General features: G+C 42.3%; 1 protein-coding gene across 1 annotated transcript in view; it reads right to left on the reverse strand.

Annotated features, from left to right (window-relative positions):
• Positions 1-21454, reverse strand: part of plekhh3 (pleckstrin homology, MyTH4 and FERM domain containing H3) — a 66290-nt gene that overhangs the window by 32015 nt on the left and 12821 nt on the right. Inside the window, exons 2-3 of the mRNA XM_077619451.1 lie at positions 11225-11283; positions 60-154 (exon numbers count right to left, since the gene is read on the reverse strand). Of these exons, the coding sequence (XP_077475577.1) occupies positions 60-154; positions 11225-11283 (154 nt within the window). The remainder of the gene's footprint in view (positions 1-59; positions 155-11224; positions 11284-21454) is intronic.

The raw sequence follows: 21454 nt of genomic DNA on the forward strand, positions 1-21454 counted from the left end.
AGCATCAAAGCAGGAAGTGATGAGCACCAACAACTGTGTTTATTTTGAGTGTGACTTACCTTTGACTAGAATTTCAGGTTCTTCCTCAAAGGCCATCTTAGTCTTCTCCAGGATAAGGGTCTTCATCTCGTCAGCTGCGTCTGACACGGCCACTCTGCGTTGGAGAGCAGAACGTAAGTAAATAACGTGCGACCACTGCCACACCCGGGACAGCTATGTGACCTAGAGAAAGTCTTCCCCAAACAGCTATCTCCCCTACCCACACCCCCTTGGAGTTTCAAGTACAGTAATACCTTGAGATACGAGCTTAATGCATTTCGGGACCGAGCTCATATGTCAATTTGCTCGTATCTCAAATCGACTTTTCCATATAAAATAACTAAATACAAATGAATTTGTTCCCAACCTCTGAAAAAAGTAACAAATACCTATCTAGTGGTTATGATCTGCAATAAAATGTGACATAATTGTTTACAGCAGGGGTCTCAAACTTGCGGCCCGCGGGCCAACTGCGGCCCTCGGGACGATAATTTGCGGCCCCCGTCTTAATATGAAAGATCGATTTTTTTTTTTTTTAATTTTTTTTTTTTTTTTTTTTTTTACCCCTTTCCCCATGATGGCGCCGTTTAAGTGGCAGCCAGTGGCAGTAGCTCTGTCCACTCATGTTTTTCTTGTTTTACAGCATGTTTTACATGAAAAATTAGAGGGAACATTGACATGCACCTGCTTGTGGCAGGTGTGATACTGGTGTGCCGATAGCGAGCAATGATGATGTCGTGACCGGATGATTCGCCTAAAGACGTTTCGCCGACGGACGTTTGACAGACGGACAGGTCGTACTAGTATTTGTTAGTTTAATGATTAAATACAAATACTAGTATTTGTATTTAATCATTAAATGCTGTTTTCAGCTGGATTTGACCGAATTTGAGAGCATTTTGAGCCGTTTGGCGAATGGACGTCTATAGACTTTTTTTGCCTCCATCGCGATATCATCCAGTACAGTGGTACCTCGAGATACGAGCTTAATCCGTTCCGGGACTGAGCTCGTATGACAAGTTACTCGTAACTCGAGGTAAAGTTTCCCATTGAAATGAATGGGAAACAAATTAATTCGTTCCAACTCTCTGAAAAAAACACCAGAAACAGGATATTGGATTGAAAAAAAAAGTTTTATTTCTTATAATTCGCCATATATTGACAAAGTAATAAATAACGAGTGGTTTAATAGAAATAAAGTGTTTAATCTAACTAAAATTGGCCGGATTTCGCCGAGGGGAGAGGGGCTTCGGTTTTTTTTTTCCTCCACACAACGCACTCGTAAACAGAACAAACACTCCACCCTCACGTTCGCTATCGATGGGCTGTTTGCTGTCGTATTATTCCCTTCAAAATATTCCGAAAATGATGCACACAAATGTCCTCACAATCGGAGAACGCACGACCACTTGCCAACGAGCAGCAAGCAGTCTTATCAGCGATCGCACCGCTGCTCATGCGAGCTTCGGGGGCGCTGGCTAGCGGCTCATTTTAGCTTGTAGCATCTGTGTTCGCATCCCCTCGAACGGCGACTATGATAGAGTTGCTACCGGGGATGCTGTTGCGAGCCAGTGCCCCCGATGTTCTTATGAGCAGCCAACGAGCAGAGTCTTTTATCAGCGATCGCCCCGCTGCTCATGGGAGCTTCAGGGGCGCTGGCTAGCGGCTCCTTTTAGCTTGTAGCATCTGTGTTCGCATCCCCTCGAACGGCGCCTATGATAGAGTTGCTACCGGGGATACTTTTGCGAGCACGAGTATACTTCATTACCCAGAAAGCCCTCTTTTCACCGCGCATGCGCGTTGTGCGTTTCCTGGTCTGAATAGCTCATCCGGTGCTCGTAAATATTGTTATACACGAAAGATATGCCAAAAAAAATGCCATGGCAACCTGGCTTGGTCGCATCACGAAACTTTGACCGCATCACGGGCGAATTATTCGATCGAAATTTCCCCCGTAAGACGAGCATTCCGTATGACGAACGGTCGTATGACGAGGTACCACTGTATTTGTATTTAATCATTAAATGCTGTTTTAGGATGGATTTGACCCGATTGCTGTCATTTTACGGCTCGGTTCTGCTACATCTGCCTGCCCAAGAGTGCTTATTCCCAGACTGCCATTGATGGTAGACGAACATTGATTTTTACTATAATTTGGACAACACCGGCGGCGGGCCGGATTAAAAATCCTAACGGGCCGTATATGGCCCGCGGGCCGAGGTTGAAAAACTTGTACACACACGATCCGGCGGGGCGAGCGTTCGAATCCCGTTTCGGCGAAACCTCCGTTCGGCCGAATGAACGTTCGGTGGAACGTCCATTCGGCGACCTGCCCGTCTGTCAAACGTCCGTCGGCGAAACGTCTTTAGGCGAATCATCCGAGTACCGATGATGTCGCTCACACTGGTACTCAGTGCGCTCAGGGAGGTTGTCTTTCTGCTCAGACCAACAAAAAATTAGAGGGAACTTTGGTTCGGAGCTGAATGAACCAATCACGGTGAGGTATACGGCTCTGGAGGGCGGGACATCGGCCGGGCTGTCCAGTGCCTCGCTCACTCACTCATTCATTCCTCCAATCAGCTGGGCGGAGGAGAAGCCGTGAGGCCGATCACTCCGCTCGGCGCGCACACTCCTCCGCTGCTCTCAGCATAGAACTGAATGAGGCGCTATGATCCGTGATCCAGCCTGTGTCAGTGTCTGTAGCCATCTCCGCGATTGAAACGGAGAGCGAAAGTGCACATGCGCCACAAACCCGCGCGACTGAATGTGAAAGATCAACCCGAGACTCATTCCAAGTGGAAAAACATCTTACAGAGCCCCAGAGATGTCTCTTTCAAAGCCTGCCGTGGAGAGAAAGGTCGGTGATGAGCACAGACAGTTTCAAGAAAAGTGGGGAGTGCAATATTTCTTTGTTGAACACAGGGGCACCCCGACGTGTCTCAATTACACTGAAAAAGTTGCGGTGCACAAGGAATACAATTTGAAACGTAATTGTACTACGAGACATGCTGAGGAGTACGAAAAATACCAGGGAGATCAGAGAGCCAACCAGGTTGCCAGTCTTAAAACACGTCTTCTGAGGCAACAGGATTTCTTCAAGAAGGCTACCAAAGACAGTAATGCAGCAGTCAAAGCTAGCTACGCCGTTTGTGAGTTGATTGATCCTGTGCTAAGTGATCCCAAATGGCTCATGGACTTGGCTTTTCTTGTTGATATCACACATGAGCTTAATGTACTGAACAAGAAGCTACAAGGCCAGGGGCAACTTGTCAGTGCTGCCTATGACAACGTGAGAGCATTCTGCACTAAACTTGTGTTATGGAAAGCCCAGCTCTCTCAGACAAACCTTTGCCATTTCCCAGCATGCAAGGCTCTCGTGGATGCAGGCACACCATTCAGTGGTGAGAAGTATGTTGAGGCCATTTCGAAGCTACAGGAGGAATTTGATCACAGATTTGCAGACTTCAAGACACACAAAGCCACATTTCAAATTTTTGCGGACCCCTTCTCCTTTGATGTGCAAGATGCCCCTCCTGAGCTTCAAATGGAGCTCATTGACCTGCAGTGCAACTCTGCACTCAAAGCCAAGTTCAGGGAGGTGAGTGGAGAAGCAGACAAGCTTGGGCAATTTTTGAGAGAGTTGACCCCCAGCTTCCCTGAACTTTCCCGAAGGTTCAAGCGGACCATGTGCCTTTTTGGGAGCACATACTTGTGTGAGAAGCTCTTCTCCACCTTGAACTTCAATAAGTCCAAGTACAGGTCCAGACTTACTGATGAGCATCTTCAAGCTCTACTGAGGGTCTCCACTGCTTCCTCCCTCAAGCCAAATGTGACTATGTGAGAAGAAGCGCTGCCAGGTCTCTAGCAGCAAGGAGTAGGCAAGAGAAGCCGTGTTCAGAATATTTCATGTTCAATGTTCCATTCAAGTTCAGAAAGTTAAAGGTTAAAGAGCTGTTAATACAGACATTTGAAACGGAATAAAAATAATTCATTTTCTCTACTTAGCCAGCCAGTGTATATCTACTGTATGCTAATTAGTATTATTTGGTTTTGTATTACTGATTGATTTATTTTTTATTCATCTTTAAGTTAATTTATTATTAATTAGTAGTTAATTCATTATTTTTGTTAAAAAATAAAGATATTTGATAACGTTGGAATGTTTTATCAGTGCTTTTCTTGTGGAAATCCTGATGCGGCCCAGTCTCACCCAGACTCGGCCTCTAGCGGCCCCCAGGTAAATTGAGTTCGAGACCCCTGGTTTACAGTATTCTACAGAGTTCTTACCTTTGAGACAGACGGTAGCGGCTAACGGCGGAGAAGAGAGACTTGACACGTTCGGTTCGTTACACTTTTGTGACACTACGTAACATAACATAAACTTTAACTTAAATAAACTTCACCTACTATACACACATTTAAAAATGGATGTAACCTTGTTGTGCTGGAACCGCGACAAAGGTGGTAATGTATTCCGCTGCGGCTTTCGAGTCGGAACTAGCTGCTTTCCCGTGCCTCACAAACGAGTGTATCCCCAGTTCATTTTTTTTACCTTATCAAACCAGCTACGACTCGTGTTGATGGTTTCGGCTGGCGTCGAAGTATCCCCTTTCTCAGCTGCTTGCTTTACTTTCAAGTCCTCGCAGATTCCGCAAACTGTTTCTCCTGTATCCATATTAAAAGAAGCCCTTCCTTCTCGTCATGAATTTCACGGCGCAGCTTGAAAAGGACCACCATAACGGCCCAATCTTAAGCTCGTAAGTCAAATTTATCTCATATCCCAGGGCAAAAATTTGCTCGGAATTTTCCCTGTATCTTAAATTTCTCCTATGTTTGGACACTTGTATTTCAAGGTATTACTGTAGGTTTGGGTGATAAATCAATTTTATGAATTAATTCAGGTTCCTTATTATGAATGTTAGATGAATAATTAGTGTTTTTTTCTAAAAAGGAGCCTAGTGACCAATTCAATAGATTATTACATAAGAAACAATTTTGCTTCTTTGTGAAATTATTACTACTGGTGAGCACAAATGGGAAGGAGTGAAAATAATCTTTATGATATATGTTTTGCATTTTATTTACAGGGCGGCCTGGTGGTGCGACTGGTTAGCGCGTCAGCCTCACAGCTCTGGGTTCCTGTGTTCAAATCCAGGTCATGTCATGGAGTTTGCATGTTCTCCTGCGCGGGTTTCCTCCTGGTACTCCGGTTTCCTCCCACATTCCAAAAACATGCATGGTAGGCTGATTGGACACTCTAAATTGCCCCTAGGTATGGGTGTGTGTTTGCATGGTTGCCCTTTGTCTCCTTGTGCCTTGTTTCGGCTGGTCACCGATTCAGGGTGTCCCCCGTCTGGCTTGGAGTCAGCTGGGATGCTTAGTGAAAAATATTTATTTGCATGTTATACTGCTGTATCCTAGTTTCATGTATATATGGCAAGTATCAGCCCAGCACGCCCCTGTAGAAAGCTTGCCCCAGTTTTCTCACTTTGACATGTCACCTACTGAAAATAATCGTGACGGGGGCGGGGGGTCCAGCCAGCTGGACCCTATTGCTTTTGGAAGGTTGAAGAGTTCGCAGGCGTGAGGTGCTAAAGCGCTGTAGTCATGCCATTAATAACACAATTGGAGGATTTCAAACATGGACAAATCTCTGTATATACCTAGTAAAAAAAATTAACAATTTCTTCATTTTCATTTAAAGCTTAGCCTTATAAAGAGCTGGCGTCCACATATGTGAACATAGCATTTTTTGGTCATTCTGGAGCCAGGGGGTCCGCAACCACTGCTCCGCAAGCCACTTGGTGCGGGTCCGCCAAAAAAAGAAATAATAAGTTTTCAACCTCCCACACACGAGGCACCGTTAACGCTTAAGTATGCAGATCATGAGCCAATGGCAACCTGCACCGCAAAGTTGACAGATCAGAAAAAAATCTAAACCAATCACACTGAAAATATAACACACTCAGTTTGGCAATAACCCACCCTATCTCTCAATAATGGGAAACGCACACACTCAGTCATGTGCTCTTCAGACGACAAATAAGCCCCCCCCCACACTTTTGTCTTTAGTCGTTGTGCATTCCCCCACTCCGTGAGAAAATAGCAAGAGCTTTAGGTTGAGCACCACAGATGTTGGCTACAAAATTACCTCAATGACGATAAAAGACATTCATTCATCATTCTGCTTTGAATTGAAATGATCTTAGTAGACTTCAAATCCATTGATTGCCAATCAGTGGGAGGCTAGCAGCAAATAAATGTTTGCTCATCTGTTGGATGTTCATTCACTGTCAGGCTCCCACTTAAAATAGATTGACCATCTATCGACATGAAGGGCTACATGACTCAAAATCAAGCATAAATATTTAATTGTGTAATTATTAATTACTATTGTATTTTTTAAATGTTATCTTTTTTGTACACATTTTAAAGAATAACTGGGAAAACAGTTATACCTTGACATACGAGTGCCCCGACATACAAGGAATTTAAGATACGAGTAAAATTCCAAGCAAATATATACCTTGAGATACGAGATACATTTTGAGATATGAGCATTCGAGACAGCCGGGTGACCAGGCCGCGAGAGGCTCTTTATGATTTCTTTCTCGGAGCATCTCCCTCATGCGAAGATCTCTACGAGCAATGGGCGGAGCGTTGCATTTTTTTCCATGATTTTTTTGCGTTAGTCAGTCCAGAATTAAGGGAAACACAATGGATCCAAAGCAAGCCAGTTCAATGAAGGGTAGTGCGAAGAAAACAATCGATGACGATCGATATTAAGCACGAAATAATCGAAAAACACGAGTAGTGTACTCATGACTGAGCTGGCTCGCTAATACGTATGGAGAAGCAGGAAGTTCGCTTCGAAAGCTGCAGTGGAATACATTAACCTCTTTGCCTTGGATATTGCACAAGAAGGTTTAAATTTTGTGTAACGTAAGATTAACACTTTTTTAAAAATGTGTGTAAAGGAATCTAAGTTCATTTAAGTTAAATTTAAAGTTTATGTTACGTTACGAGCACATCCGTCAAGTTTCTCTCTCTTTCTTTCTCTCTCTCATCTGCGAACTCTGCGTTGTATTAAATGTCTCATTTTATTATTAAACATCATACCCACTAGTTATTTGTTACTCTGTTAGTAGATGGTGAATTACAACCAATAATTTTTCCATCGTTATCTCCTGTTTTTTGGTGTTTTTTCAGAGGGTGGGAACAAATTAATTTGTATTTAGTTCATTTCAATGGGAAACCTTGATTTGAGATACGAGTAAATTGACCTACGAGCTCAATCCCGGAACGCATTAAGCTCGTATCTCAAGGTACTACTGTATTTCTTTATTTTTAATATATTGCGACTTTAAATCTCGTAATTTTCTCGTAATACTATATTCCCGTAGGTCTATTTTTTCCTCTCTTTGTATGAGCCTAACACTTTGTTGTTCATTTGAACAGGGGTGTCCAGAATTTTTACTTTCATTGTAAGCATTGCAAGGATAATGTACACACAATTTACTGAATATTTTGTGTCTGTAAAACCAGTCCAAATAACTCTGAACCCCAATTTTACAATGGAAAGTGCAAAATTCAAGCATTTTTGTAACACAAATAAAGTCGATGCATTAACATTGAAGTTATTCACTGCCAAAATAAGTGAAAGACATTAACATTCAAAGCTGTGTTTCCATTCTTGCTAACTAATAGCTAGCAAAATGGCAATTAAAATAATCTCATTGGTAAAGGTGGAGAAAAACACTCAAAATAAGTACACATTGACTGTGCCAAGCGTCTTGCGCATTATCAGCGTCAAGTGTTCCACTGAAGCTAGGTGGGAAAAAATGGGAATATGGTGATTAAGACTCCATGGGTTTATATGACCTTCCTGCTAAAAATACACTGTTTACCCAATAGCACAGCCAAGAAATTGCTGGACTCAATGTGGGAGAAAGGACATGGTGGAGGGTGGGGGGTGGAGAGAAGACATGTTTTGAGAAGGAAGGGGGTGTCAGTGACATGAAGTCTGGGCGTGGTTGTTTGTGTGTCGGTGCTTATGTTAAAAGAGCGCAAAAAATGTTGAAGAGTGATGGAACTTATATTTTAGGCCAAGTTATATGACAAAAATGTTATCAAGATTAAAATAAAAATCAGTCTATATCTATTATCACGATCGGCTCGCCCCAGGCCTGTGTTCTGAGTCCACTACTCTACTCTCGCCTATACAGTGGTACCTCGACATAATCCGTTCCGAGACTGAGATCGTATGACGAGCTTTTCGTAACTCGAGCGGACGTTTCCCATTGAAATGAATTGAAAACAAATTAATTCGTTCCAACCCTCTCAACAAACACCAAAAACAGGATATTGGATTGGAAAAAATGTTTTATTTCTTCTAATTTGCCCTATATTGACAAAGTAATAAATAACGAGTGGTTTAATAGTAATGAAATGTGTTTAATAGAAGTAAAATTAGACGCATTTCGCGGAGGGGAGAGACAAAGACAACGACACACACGGAGGCGGGGGCTCTTCGGGGGCACTTTATCCACGGCACTCGTAAACGAACAAACAAATCTAAATTAACTTCGATAACTATATACAGACACTCAACGTTTAATGTAACTTCACACAAAACTGAATTCTAATTTTGTTTTAATCTTTTTTTACCTTCGTTCTACGGGTTGACACCACATGGATGCTCCGCCGAAGTCTTCAAAACGAACGCATCAAGAGTTGTTTGTTTTTGCCTCCCCTTCAAAATGTCTCGAAAATGACGCGTAATCCAAACTTTAGAATTAGTGCGCCACATCACTTGTAGGTTTGCTTTCTTGATGTTGTGTCTCTTGAAGGCACGCGGGTTCTCCGCATTGTACACTAGTAGTGGCTTAATTTTACAGTCACCGCTCGCATTAGCACCCAACGCTAGCGTTAAGCGGTCCTTCAGAGGTTTGTGTCCCGGTAATGCCTTCTCCTCTGCCACGATGAATGTCCGCCTGGGCATCTTTTTCCAAAAAAGACAAGTTTCATCGCAGTTGAAAACTTGCTGGGGGATGTAACTTTCCTGGGTGATAATCAAGGCAAATGTCTTGATAAATTCCACCGCGGCTTTCGAATTGGAACTCGCCGCTTCCCCGTGTCGGATTACCGAGTGTACTCCAGATCTTTTTTTAAATTTTTCGAACCAGCCATGACTCGCTTTAAAGGATTCTGAAGTTGTTGAAGTCCTTTCGTTGTTATCAAATCCATGTAAATTCCGCTGGCTTTTTCACATATGGTTGACTCGGTCACGCTGTCTCCTGCTAATTGTTTTTCTTTTATCCACAATAAAAGAAGGCTCTCCATCTCGTCATGAATGTCACTGCGCCGGTGGGAAATGATAGTTAGTCCTTTGGAAGGTTTCTTCTCCTTAATTGCGTCCTCCTGCTTAAGGATGGTGGATATGGTTGACGTATTCCTCTCGTATTGCCGAGCGAGCTCGGTAACACGTACCCCACTCTCATATGTTTCAATTATTTCGCGTTTCATGTCCATTGTCAACGGTCGCCTTTTCTTTGCAAAACTCTGCCGATCCATAGTAATATTGTTTACCTGGTATGTAAATGTAGACCAACGTGGGGGAACAAGCGGGCAGGTGGGGACATGCAAAGTCCGCCCAGTGCTCGTAGATATATTATATACAAGAAAGAGATGCAAAAAAGACAGTGCCATGGCCACCTGGCTTGGTCGCATCACGAAATTTTGATCGTATTATTATTCGATCGAAATTTCCGTCGTAAGACGAGCATGTCGCATGACGAGCGGTCGTATGACGAGGTACGACTGTACAGAAATACAAGTATACAAGTCCAATTATCAAAAAGTGTATATTTCTTAAATATTAGCTATAAGCATATCAAAAGACTAATGTATTAATATCTAAATATACTGTATTTTCTCGTATATAAGCCGCATTTGTCGGAGAAAAAAATGATGACTGAATCGAGGGTGCGGCTTATTTGCGCATAAAAAGACGGCATGCACAAAAATGCAAGGTGCTCCAACCGTAGCGTTTACCATGTCAGCACATCACAATAGTTAAGGCTAATCGAAGGTCTTTCGTTCGATCGTTGAGATATATACCTTGATGCCTACGTAATGTGTATGCTATTATTCCACCCAAAGACTTGGTGAACACTACGCATAGCACTATGGGCATATTTCCTGGTTGTGCTTACGTTACTTCCTTTTTGAATTTGTCCACGTGCAAACAACACCCACCCTTTCGGAATACATTTGTGATTATGAAATAAAACAAAATTCTGCTTTGATTTTTTTTCTTTATATTTCTTGTTCAAAAGTGACAACTATTTCAGTAATATGAACTATCGAATAAAATCGAGATATTTCGACATTAGAAGCAATTTGGCCACATCTAAAACTTCTGCGAAGAGAATTGTAATTTATGTCATTAAAAAGCATCAGGTTCTCATCAAGATAGACTTATTTCTTTTTTCAAATTGAATAATTTGATATTTTGCATTTACAAAGACAGGCATATTAACTTCTGATATTGACCCTAATAATATGCTTTTGATTCATACAGTATTTCAGAAATACCACATGTGATGATTTTTCTTAAAAATTTCCCTTCAAAGTAACACATTTGTACTCCCTATTAAAACCATAAATATTGGATTGGATAACTTTATTCATCCCGTATTCGGGAAATTCCATTGTGACAGTAGCAAGAGGGTGAAATGGAGAATCAGGGGCGGCTTATACGCGAGAAATTGTAAAAATCCACAATTTTAAGGCAATTTTAAGGGTGCGGCTTATATGCGAGTAAACACGGTACGTTTTGCCGATATGCAATACCTCTGACATTTTTATGCTGTACAAATAGTTCATATCTGATGTTTCCAAATCTGACCTTCTTCATTTGTGGATATAAATAGAGTATGTATCCGATATCTCGTCACCATGAACAATTTACACATTGGAGATATTTGTCATCAGTTAAAATACGTTACCAGTGTTTTCGGAGGATTGAGAATTTGTGCGTGTATTTGTGTTTTACAAAGAAAAAGTGATACCAGAACACGCGTAAATGCTAATGCTACATGCCCATGCTTAGATATGGTGCCTCGGGATAACTTGCATTATGATGGGAAGTATGTTTAACTACCTCCACTTTTCTGCAACTTACCCGTTTGTCCCATTGGCTGTACGAGTCGGTTGAGATATGTGAATCCCATCGACTGGACTCTGTAAACAGAGGAGACAATAGAAACAGTTAAGAAAATCATTTAATTCATATTGTACTCTGAACGTACCTGTGCAATATGAATACAATATGAAATACATTAATAATATAATATAAAATCTATCATGATATGGCTCATTTTATTAAACTTATAAACATGCCATTATATTATATTGTTAATTGTGGGATGAAAAATAATACAATTATGATGATTTTTCCCCACTCATGATTATTAAATTTACATTAAAATTGACTGCCATAAATAGTAAATTGCATCAAGTAGTGCTGCAACTTAAAACTACCCAATGCAATTGCGTGTAAATACACAACGACTAGTGCTGCAACAGAAGGATCATTAACACTCACTGTTCCCCTGATTTAGAGCTCTTGGCAGCAGGCCCTTCTATCTACCTAGAGAGCTAACGATTGTCATTGTAATGGCTGTTTACATCCCACCGGATGCTAACGTTAGCACAGCACTTAGCCTCATACTAGCGACTGTAAACAAACAGCAGCTTGACCACCACGATGGTCATTTTATTTGTCACCGGTGACTTCAACAAAGCATCATTGAAGACGGTTCTGCCTAAGTTTGTCCAGTACGTGTAGTGTCACACCAGAGGAGATAAAACTCTAGATCATGTTTATTCTAACATCAAACATGCTTATAGAGCCACACCCCTCCCTCACCTTGCTGGATCCGACCATCTCTGCCTGTCCCTCACCCCCTCATACACCCCACTCCGGAGGCTAACAAGGCCACTGTTAGGTTCACCAATACGCATTCCCAAATGCACGCACAAATAAAGAGACAGGACAATCCTCTGTGAAATTCTTGCAAGATAGAATCGAACCTCACTCGTCTCTGCAGGTTCATTCTGGCGTCACACGCATCTTTTCCCTGTTTATTAGCTTCAAGGAACCTAGTTACAATGGACATCTAAGCTCTCAAGGGAGGGGTGGGAAAACAGGAGTGAGAAGTCGATAGTCAAGGACCCTACTTACAATAGAAGTTTTAGCTCTCAAAACAAATAAAGGTCATGTAGAACCGAAGGAGCTTCTCCACATTCCAGCAGTCCAAGAGTATTCGACCTTCCTGTTATTTGGTCTAACTAAGGAGCAAAGCATTTACATTGTTGCAAGCAGATGTATAATACTTTTCTAATGTTAATAAGCTAAGTAAAGCAAAGCATTCTTCATTGCGAACAAATATATAATAATGCAAGACTAATAACCCTAACATTCCCCCCTGTTATTATATATTTGTACATAATCTCCTTAATAAAAGTTCCCTTTGGCTTTATTCTATTAATTCATTTTTTATGACAAATACAAATACACTTGGGGGAAGTCCATTGTCTCGATCTTTACCCGAATTCACCTTACTTGCATGTCTGGGAAAGGAAGAACAAAATCTTTCTCGTCCAACTCATTTTCATAATTAGCATAATCCTGTACATCACCAGTAGGCTGTCTGATAAGCAGATACAATTCTTGCAATTTGGAATTTGTTAGAGCAATTGCACTAACCATACGTCGGTTTAGCAAAGAGCGTAAGCAGGGGATAAGACATCACCCACACATTGTCAAAACAGCCATTGATATCACCACGATGAAGGCCAATTTTTTACACTTGCCGAAGGTCTTATCCCACCAGTCTGCCCAGGCGGACAGTTCCACTCCAGAGTGCCTCTTCGTTTCCGGATCAGGATCTGCAGGCCTTCAACAGCTCTGGTTAGGGACCCATTGGGTGACATGTCATTGAGTTCAACATTTCCAAACATTGCACACGCCCCCTGCTCCACCAAGAGCATATCAACTGTCAGAAGCACATCAACCGCTTTGCGGTCCTGGAAAGCCATGAGACTGGTGGCTGCCAGCTGTTCCTTCATTGCTGCAAATCCAATATTCAAATAAAGATAATAAAAACATGGCCTGAGGATGCCCTTTCTCAGCTGCAGGACAGTTTTTCCCGCACCATTTGGGAACTTTTTGAACACCACAACCTCCAGGACTACACGGACACTGTACTTTCCTACATCAAAAACTGCCCGGACACAGTCACTGTTAATAAACGTATCCGGGTTTTTCCTAAACAAAAACACTGGATGACCAGTGAGACACAGTAACTCATCAGATGCCGTAACACCGCCTTCAGGTCAGGGGACAAGTTACAATACAGCGCTGCCAGAGCAGACCTGAAGAGGCATTTTAAAGGCCACGACAACATATACAAGGAAAATTGAGGAGCACTTCACAGAAAATAACCCAAAGATGTGGCAGGGAATACGACACATTATCAATTACAATGACAATAATGTGTCTGTTAACGCAGATGCCTCACTAGCAGAGGAACTGAACCGTTTCTTTGCTCGCTTTGAGACTCACAAATCGGATTCAGTCTCAACACATCCATCACCCTGCAGCAGTACACTGAAGCTTCAGGAACATGAAGTGAGACAGGTACTGCGGACTGTGAACACCAGGAAGGCTGCTGGCCCTGATGGAGTACCTGGGAAGGTGCTCAAAGCCTCTGCTGACCAGCTGACTCGGGTTTTCACAAAGATTTTCAATTGTTCCCTGCAACAATCTATCATCCCACCCTGCCTGAAATCTGCCACCATTATCCCTGTCCCTAAAAAGCCAACCATTGCCTGAATGATTATAGGCCTGTTGCACTTACGCCTGTGATCATGAAGAACTTTGAAAAGTTGGTCGCCCGCCACATCAGGTATACAATCCCTCCTTCAGTTGACCCTCACCAGTTTGCTTATAGAGCAAATAGGTCCACTGAGGACGCCATCTCCGTAGCCCGACACACAGCACTGAGCCACCTGGAGCACCATGGGAACTACGTGAGGATGCTTTTCATTGACTATAGCTCAGCCTTCAACACTATAATACCAGACATTCTGGCTGACAAACTCTCCCACCTTGGACTATCCTCTTCCCTCTGCTGCTGGATTAAGAACTTCTTAACCAACCGTCCACAAACTGTTAGACTTGGTCCCCACCTCTCTTCCTCCATTACACTGATCACTGGCTCCCCTCTTCTGTACTCCCTGTACACATACGACTGTATAACGACCCACCACTCTAACTCCATCATCAAATTTGCCGATGACACCACAGTGGTCGGACTCACCTCAGGGGGGGATGAGTCTGCCTACAGAGATGAGATCAACAAACTGTCTTTGTTGTGTTTGGTAAACAATCTCACACTAAACACCACGAAAACTAAATAAATAATCCTGGACTTTCGCAAACGCAGCACAGGTCTGGCCCCACTCCTCATAAATGGAGTATGCGTAGACAGGGTCCAGTCCTTCAAATTCCTGGGGTCCACTTCATGGACAAGCTCTCCTGGTCTACCAACGCCACGGCAGTGGTGAAGAAGGCCCGACATGACTCCATTTCCTGGGGGAACTCAGGAGGAACATGCATTACAGTGTGGTACGCTGGAAGCACGGCAGCAGACAGAAAAGCCATGCAGAGCGTGATCAACACTGCCCAGAAGATCATCGGCTGCTCTCTGCCCTCACTGGATGACATTGCCAGCCCTTGCTACCTCAGCAGAACCAGGAAAATAGTCAGGGACCAATACCACCCTGGTCACAACCTGTTCCAGCTGCTGCCCTCTGGCAGACGCTACAGGTCTCACAAAGCACGGACAAATAGACTTAGGGACAGTTTTTTCTCCACAGCCATCAGGACTTGCATTAGCACGACACACAATCTCTTCTGTGCAATAACTTTGGGGTGTGCAATAACAATCTGCAATATCTTAAATAAGTAATATAAAAATATAAAAAGTCACATCCTGGCAAGGTAAATGCTAAAATATTGCACAATCTATGTTTTTTTTTTTACTGGGAAAATGCACTTTGTGGAGTAGCACCACCAATTTTGTTATACACAGCTGTGTATGATGACAATAAAGGCTTTTTATTTTTGTTTTTGCTGTTTTTTTTCAGAGGGTGGGAACAAATTAATTTGTATTTAGTTCATCTCTATGGTAAACATTGATTTGAGATACAAGTAAATAGACATACAAGCTCAGTCCCGGAATGCATTAAGCTCGTATCTCAAGGTATGACTGTGCATCACGTTTTTTTTTATATTAAGTATAAAAAAGATCATAAAATGTCAAAAACCCAGCTGAAACTCGCAAGAGGAAGACAGGAGATGAAAAATTGCGGTGAAAAATGGCGAAACTCGGCACAGCTTCTTCAGAGCGTAATTGGATGGCACTCAGCATCAAAGAAGAAGCGATGAGCAAGATGCAGTACGTCTTGTCATTTTGTTTTGTGGCGAGTGCATTGCGTACATCACCTGTGGAGAAAGACTTTTTTGAGTCGACGTTGAAAATGCCTCCTAAATATTGCTGTTCCTTGATATGCTTATGACGTAGAACACCATTGTGCCATGAATGAATTTACACTGTGGCGTTCTTTTGTACATAATTCAGGTTGCAGGAACCATGTTACTGATAATAGAGCAGTTCTGCCGTGCAATTAAGAGGGAGACATGGAAAGTAAGCAATCTTCCCCTCTGGAGATCCACGCGTGTTGTGGCGATCCGTATGCTGCAAATAAATATAAATAAATTCTCGTGAGATCCAACAGCATAAAGTCCGAGATGTAGCAGCTGGTCTCACCGCCTAGGTTGCCGTGCTGCACGTCGCAGCGAATGTTCTCCTCCATGTAGCACTGCCACTTTCGCTTGGCCACTAGAGATAATTATTTGCTCGAAATTTTACTCGTATCTCGAAATGCTCGTATGTTGGGGTGCTCGTATGTTGAGGTAACACTGTACTTGTATTTTTGGATAGAGGCGAAAAGGTAGTATGTAGCGATGTAGGGATGATCCTACTTCGCGGCTTTTCGATTTCTGCAGCCATGTCTGGTCTACATTATCCACGAAAAGCGAGGGATTAGCGTATTTAATTGTCCATGTGAATTATGTAGTTTTTTGGGGTGTATCCAGATCGAGTTGAAAATTTTAGTAACGTGACAACAGTAATCCAAACCACACAAAATGCACCATTTGAAATCAGTCATCGTTACGAACAGGTTGCTCGTCATACAACTAATTGCTTCTTTAACCAATATGTCCATAGCAAAATTTGACCAAATGCCAAAATGGATTACAGTTTTACACAGCTACTGATCTCATGTCCAAAACTAGGGTATTACTCTGGTAAGAAACATTTGGGTCTAAAATATTTCCAAGATATTCTTAGCAAACCCCAAAACACAAAAGAAGAGTCTTATTCAATCTGGATCCATTCCCTGGTGGGCAGGGCACCACACTTTTTCACTACAGTATGATGGAAGTGCACCCTGAAACTCTCGAACGGGCCACCTAATGCTCCAATTGCTGCTCTACCTGAAACGCTATCCAGGTCAGCCCTAGGTCCACTCAAACAGACTTGCTTCTCACACACACCGCACTTTACTACTGGGCAAACTAGTATAAGTATAGACCTTTGCCTTGCAAAAACATGGCACTGTTTCATTTTGGGTGACTCCAAAATAACTAAAGACTAAAAAAGAAATGACTCAAATAGACTTGTACGGAGTTATGATATATTTATGAATCAGGGGCAAAAGGGTGCTTGATGGAAGAGATTGGATTAATGTTTAACTCGGAGAGAGGTGCTTTAAATGTCAAAGCAGACGGCCATAAACAATTGAACCAAGTCAGGAAAGTGTCTTGCTGTAAATGTTAAAAATGTGTACCTGAACTTTATTGAACTTTATTTTGTTTTTGCCACTAATGAAAAAATGTTTTTTAAATAAAGTTCTTACTTTGTATTTTGGTGCTGAAAGCACAAATTGAGGTGTGAAAAGATATAAAGCATACATTTTACATTATATTTGGTAATTTAAAAGAAAAAACTTTAAAGATCAGGTATCCACATAAGTCGGCACTATATTTCGGACCATGTAGGCTAAAATAATTTTCTTTTCATTATTATTATTAGGGTGGCGGCTGAGTGGTTAGCACGTCGGCCTCACAGTTCTGGGGTCCTGGGTTCGAATCCTGGTCGGTCCTCCCGAGTGGAGTTTCCATATTCTCACCGGGCCTGTGTGGTTTTTCTCCAGGTTCTTTGGTTTCCTCCCAAATTCCAAAACATGCATGGTAGGCTGAATGGACATTCTAAATTGCCCCTAAGTATGAGTGTGAGTGTGAATGGTTGTCCATCTCTTTGTGCCCTGCGATTGGCTGACCGCCAATCAGGATGTCCCCCACCTAGTGCCCAAAGTCAGCTGGGATAACTTCCAGCATCCCAGTGAGCCTTCCGAGGATAAGCGGTTCAGAAAATGAATGAATGAATTATTATTAAATAGTATTTAACTCGTCTGCCATTTAATATGATAAACATGCAATTCACTCAAACTGGGAGGGCTCTCTGTGAATCTTTCTGTGCCATGGTGACGCGAGACGTCCAGTCCATTTTGATTGGCAGGAGCAAATGAAAGAATGTTTCGCAAATGGCAGCCAATGAGTTAATAAGGCAAATACCAAAGTAGAGTAAAACCAAATTTACCCCATGGTAACGTGACCAAAAAAAGTAAATAAAGTATTGATACTTTTGCAAACAATTATAATAAACAAGTCCTTGATTTTGGTAGTTTGATACTTTTTCATTTGACAACCGTAGTTAAAAAAACTATGCCAAGCTGACAATCACTGTAAAGAAATCAAATTTCCCGACAAGTAATGAGTGGACGTCATGACATTGAATTTAAAGTTGTAATTCTACAATACAAACCAAAGTGTGTGCCAATCAACCAAATGCTCAGGTTAAAGGCTTTCACTATTGCATGTAATTCCAACCAGAACGTGGCAATGCTTGGTGTAGTCAGTGGGCTAAAGATTGAGATGGAGAGCCTTGGTAAAATCTCCCCCTTGGCCGAATTAGGGGTGAATCATTCCAGAATAGAGCAGGGCATGGAAGGAGAGAGGTAAGGACGCCGTGATACGTTTCGTTCCCTGGCAGTCTTACATTCTGCCCCCACCGTGCTCCTTTCCGCTCTCTCTTTCCAGTTCTCCTGGGGGGCTGAGTAACCACGGGGAAATGTTTGGGCTCAGCCGGTGTCGGGTCATTTGTGTGGCCTGGAGGTGGTGAGGTGGAGACGCAGCGGAAACCAGTTTGAAAACACACTAGAGTAAATGGCCCTGACTACAGAGGGCAGCATTATTTAAAACTATAAATATGGAGGTGAAAATTGAGAATCAGGGGGCGGCTTATACACGAAATATTGTAAAATTCAACAATTTTAGGGGGCGGCTTATACGCGCGGGTGGCTTATATGTGAGTAAATACGGTGTGTATATATATATGTGTATGTATCTATATAGGACTTCAATTTTCAGCTGCATTTGTATTTATTCGTTTTTAATATTAAGCATTTTTAAATGACTGTTATGTACTTCATAAGCTTTTAACATATTTAGAAAATGTAACTTGAGGCATAAAGAGGTATAAAAAAAAGCTAAAATCTTTTTAATCTTATTTTTAAAAACTTTATTTTGAAAATATTAAAACATGGGAGGCGAGTGCTTCACGCAGAGTTGGGCCGCTGTGGGTGCATGTTTTGATTCCAACCGATCCAGCACAGACACTTTAGCCAATGAGATTTCTGCAGAAAACAAGAAGCACCTGACTGCAATCCACTGATTCGACTTGTAGGACACCAGAATGTTGACAGTGTCCTCTTTATGGGTTGGAATGAAAACCCGCACCCACTGTGGAATAGTTTGCTCAACCCTGGGTTAGCGCATCAGCGTCACAGTTCTGAGATTGAGGGTTCGATCTCAGTTTCTGTGTGGAGTTTGCATGTTCTCATGGGCTTGCGTGGGTTTTCTCCAGGTATTCCATTTTCCTCCTAAATTACAAAAACATGCAGTGTAGGCTGGTTGAACACTCTAAATTGCCCCTTAGGTATGAGTGTTAGTGTGAATGGCTGTCCGTCGCCTTTTCCCTGCAATTGGCTGGCTACCAATTCAGGGTGTGCCCCGCCTGGTGCCCGAAATCACTTGGGATAGGCAACACGAAGAACCCCCCCGACGATTCTTGTGAGGATAAGCGGAATAAAATGAATGAATGAAATGAGTTGGACGTCTATCAGTTCCAATGGCAGTCAATGAGTTAATTATGTTATTTTGGCCTTTAAGACCTCTAAAATTGACTCATACTAAAGTACCCTATAACTGACTGAAGTAATACGGGTAGGAAAGCAAAGTTTGCCCACACAGGACTAACTTCGGCCAAATATAAGCCTGTTGAAGAAGTCTTTGAAATACACTGAGACGGAAGTGGCAAAAACATTTAGACTTTGCCGTTCGTGGTGGAAAAATGAGCTTCCTCTCCCCCTCACTCGAGGTGTTTAGTTCAGTGGGACTATTTGCACAGCTGTTGGAAAGGGGAGCTTTATAAGGAGGACTGCAAGTTGGTAACTAGTAGACTTCGAATCAATTTGAAGTGGCGAGATTGGCAGCGTATGAATGAATGTGGCTTTTAAAAATTGAATTAAAACTTTTGAAAAGAGTTTATCAGTAGTGAGATCCATTCCATTTGAACTTGGAGGGTGGCACCAAAAGCACCTTTGACAGCGGTTCTCCCGCTCCACTAAAAGGCAGCCAATGAGTATAAAGAAAAATTAGAATGAAGGCTAAATTAATTGAAGTCTCCCAGTCTGAATCAAGTAAAGTAAAGCCACATGATTGAAAGTCTATCATCGTCAGAGGCACAGAGCTAACAAGGGCGGTACAAAAAATCCTCAGCATGCATGTGTCATTAAGTGATGATATTGTTACAGTCCAAATGTAAAGGTTGTACAAGACTTTCAACTGTTTTATTAATCAAATTGACAGATTAGAAATTAGAATGGAGTTGTAGAAAGATGGCTTTCACCAGTGGCAATGTGGTACTGCAGGATTTCTTATGAGTAGACATCCAATCCATTTGATATGGGATGCTGTCTTTACTGGTGGGACGCCTATAACCGTCAACCAATGAATGGGAGATGGTGGTAAGGGTTTTTGTATGTTTTAAAAGTGTGAGACTCCACCAGAACTTTAGGTCACTGTTTATCCCTGTAGTCTTTCAGAATTACAACGCCCCATATCATACCTGTCAACCTCTGCCGATAACTGCCCTCATAAATGATTATGATTCCCCTTACAAACCCCCCAAAAACCTTACAAACACCGTACGACTCGTACAGTGTTTGTAAGGTTTTTTGGGGGTTTTTAAGGGGAATCATAATCATTTATAAGGGCAGTTATCGGCAGAGGTTGACAGGTATGCCATATTGATAGACACACCCAGGGAGGTCCCTGCTACCGTACAAAACTTTTCGTCAAACTGTGTTAGAAATGAAGCACTCGGCGCAGACAGAGCAACGCGGCCCCGAGAGGACCTGCCTTGGAATCCTCCAAATAATCCTCACCTTCCTTTTTTGTTGACACCAAGGAAAGACAAACACGATCAGCTAATGTGTGAAATCTGAAAGGAGTGGCTGGTGGAGAGCGTAACAAATTGTGCTGCTCAAAGACTAGGTCATCTGATTAAATTGGCTCGCAGTGCTTTGCCTGTGGTCTTAATTGAGTACTCAGTATGAACTATTTCACTCTGATACAGGATCGAGGGCACGGGGGTGTGAGTCAGACCTACAGGAAAGTGGATTAGTGCATTGATTCTCTCACAAGGTCATTAATGATCAACTAGATGTACAAACCGCTAATAAAGACAACCAAGTACAGTGGTACCTCGACGTACGAGCACCCCCTACATACGAGCATTTCGAGATTCGAGTAAAATTTCGAGCAAATAATTATCTCTAGATACGAGAAAAAATTCGAGATGCGAGAAAGCCAGGTGGCCAAGACATGAGGCTGTTTATCATTGTAGTCTTTTTTGCCGCATCTGTTTTGTGTATAACAGATATCTACAAGCACAGGGCGGAGCGTTGGATTTTTTTCAGTGTTTTTTTCCCGTCACTCAGCGCGAATGCCGGAGCGATCGCTAATACGAGGTATATATTACTTCTCGTTGGCTGCTCATAAGAATATCAGGGGCACTGGCTCCGCAACTCCTCGTGTAATATTTCTGGTCGCAACTCCCTCTTTGTAATGTCTCTGCGAGCACTGGGCGGAGCGTTG

The sequence above is a fragment of the Stigmatopora argus genome, chromosome 14, assembly GCF_051989625.1.
Source record: "Stigmatopora argus isolate UIUO_Sarg chromosome 14, RoL_Sarg_1.0, whole genome shotgun sequence".
Taxonomy (NCBI): domain Eukaryota; kingdom Metazoa; phylum Chordata; class Actinopteri; order Syngnathiformes; family Syngnathidae; genus Stigmatopora; species Stigmatopora argus.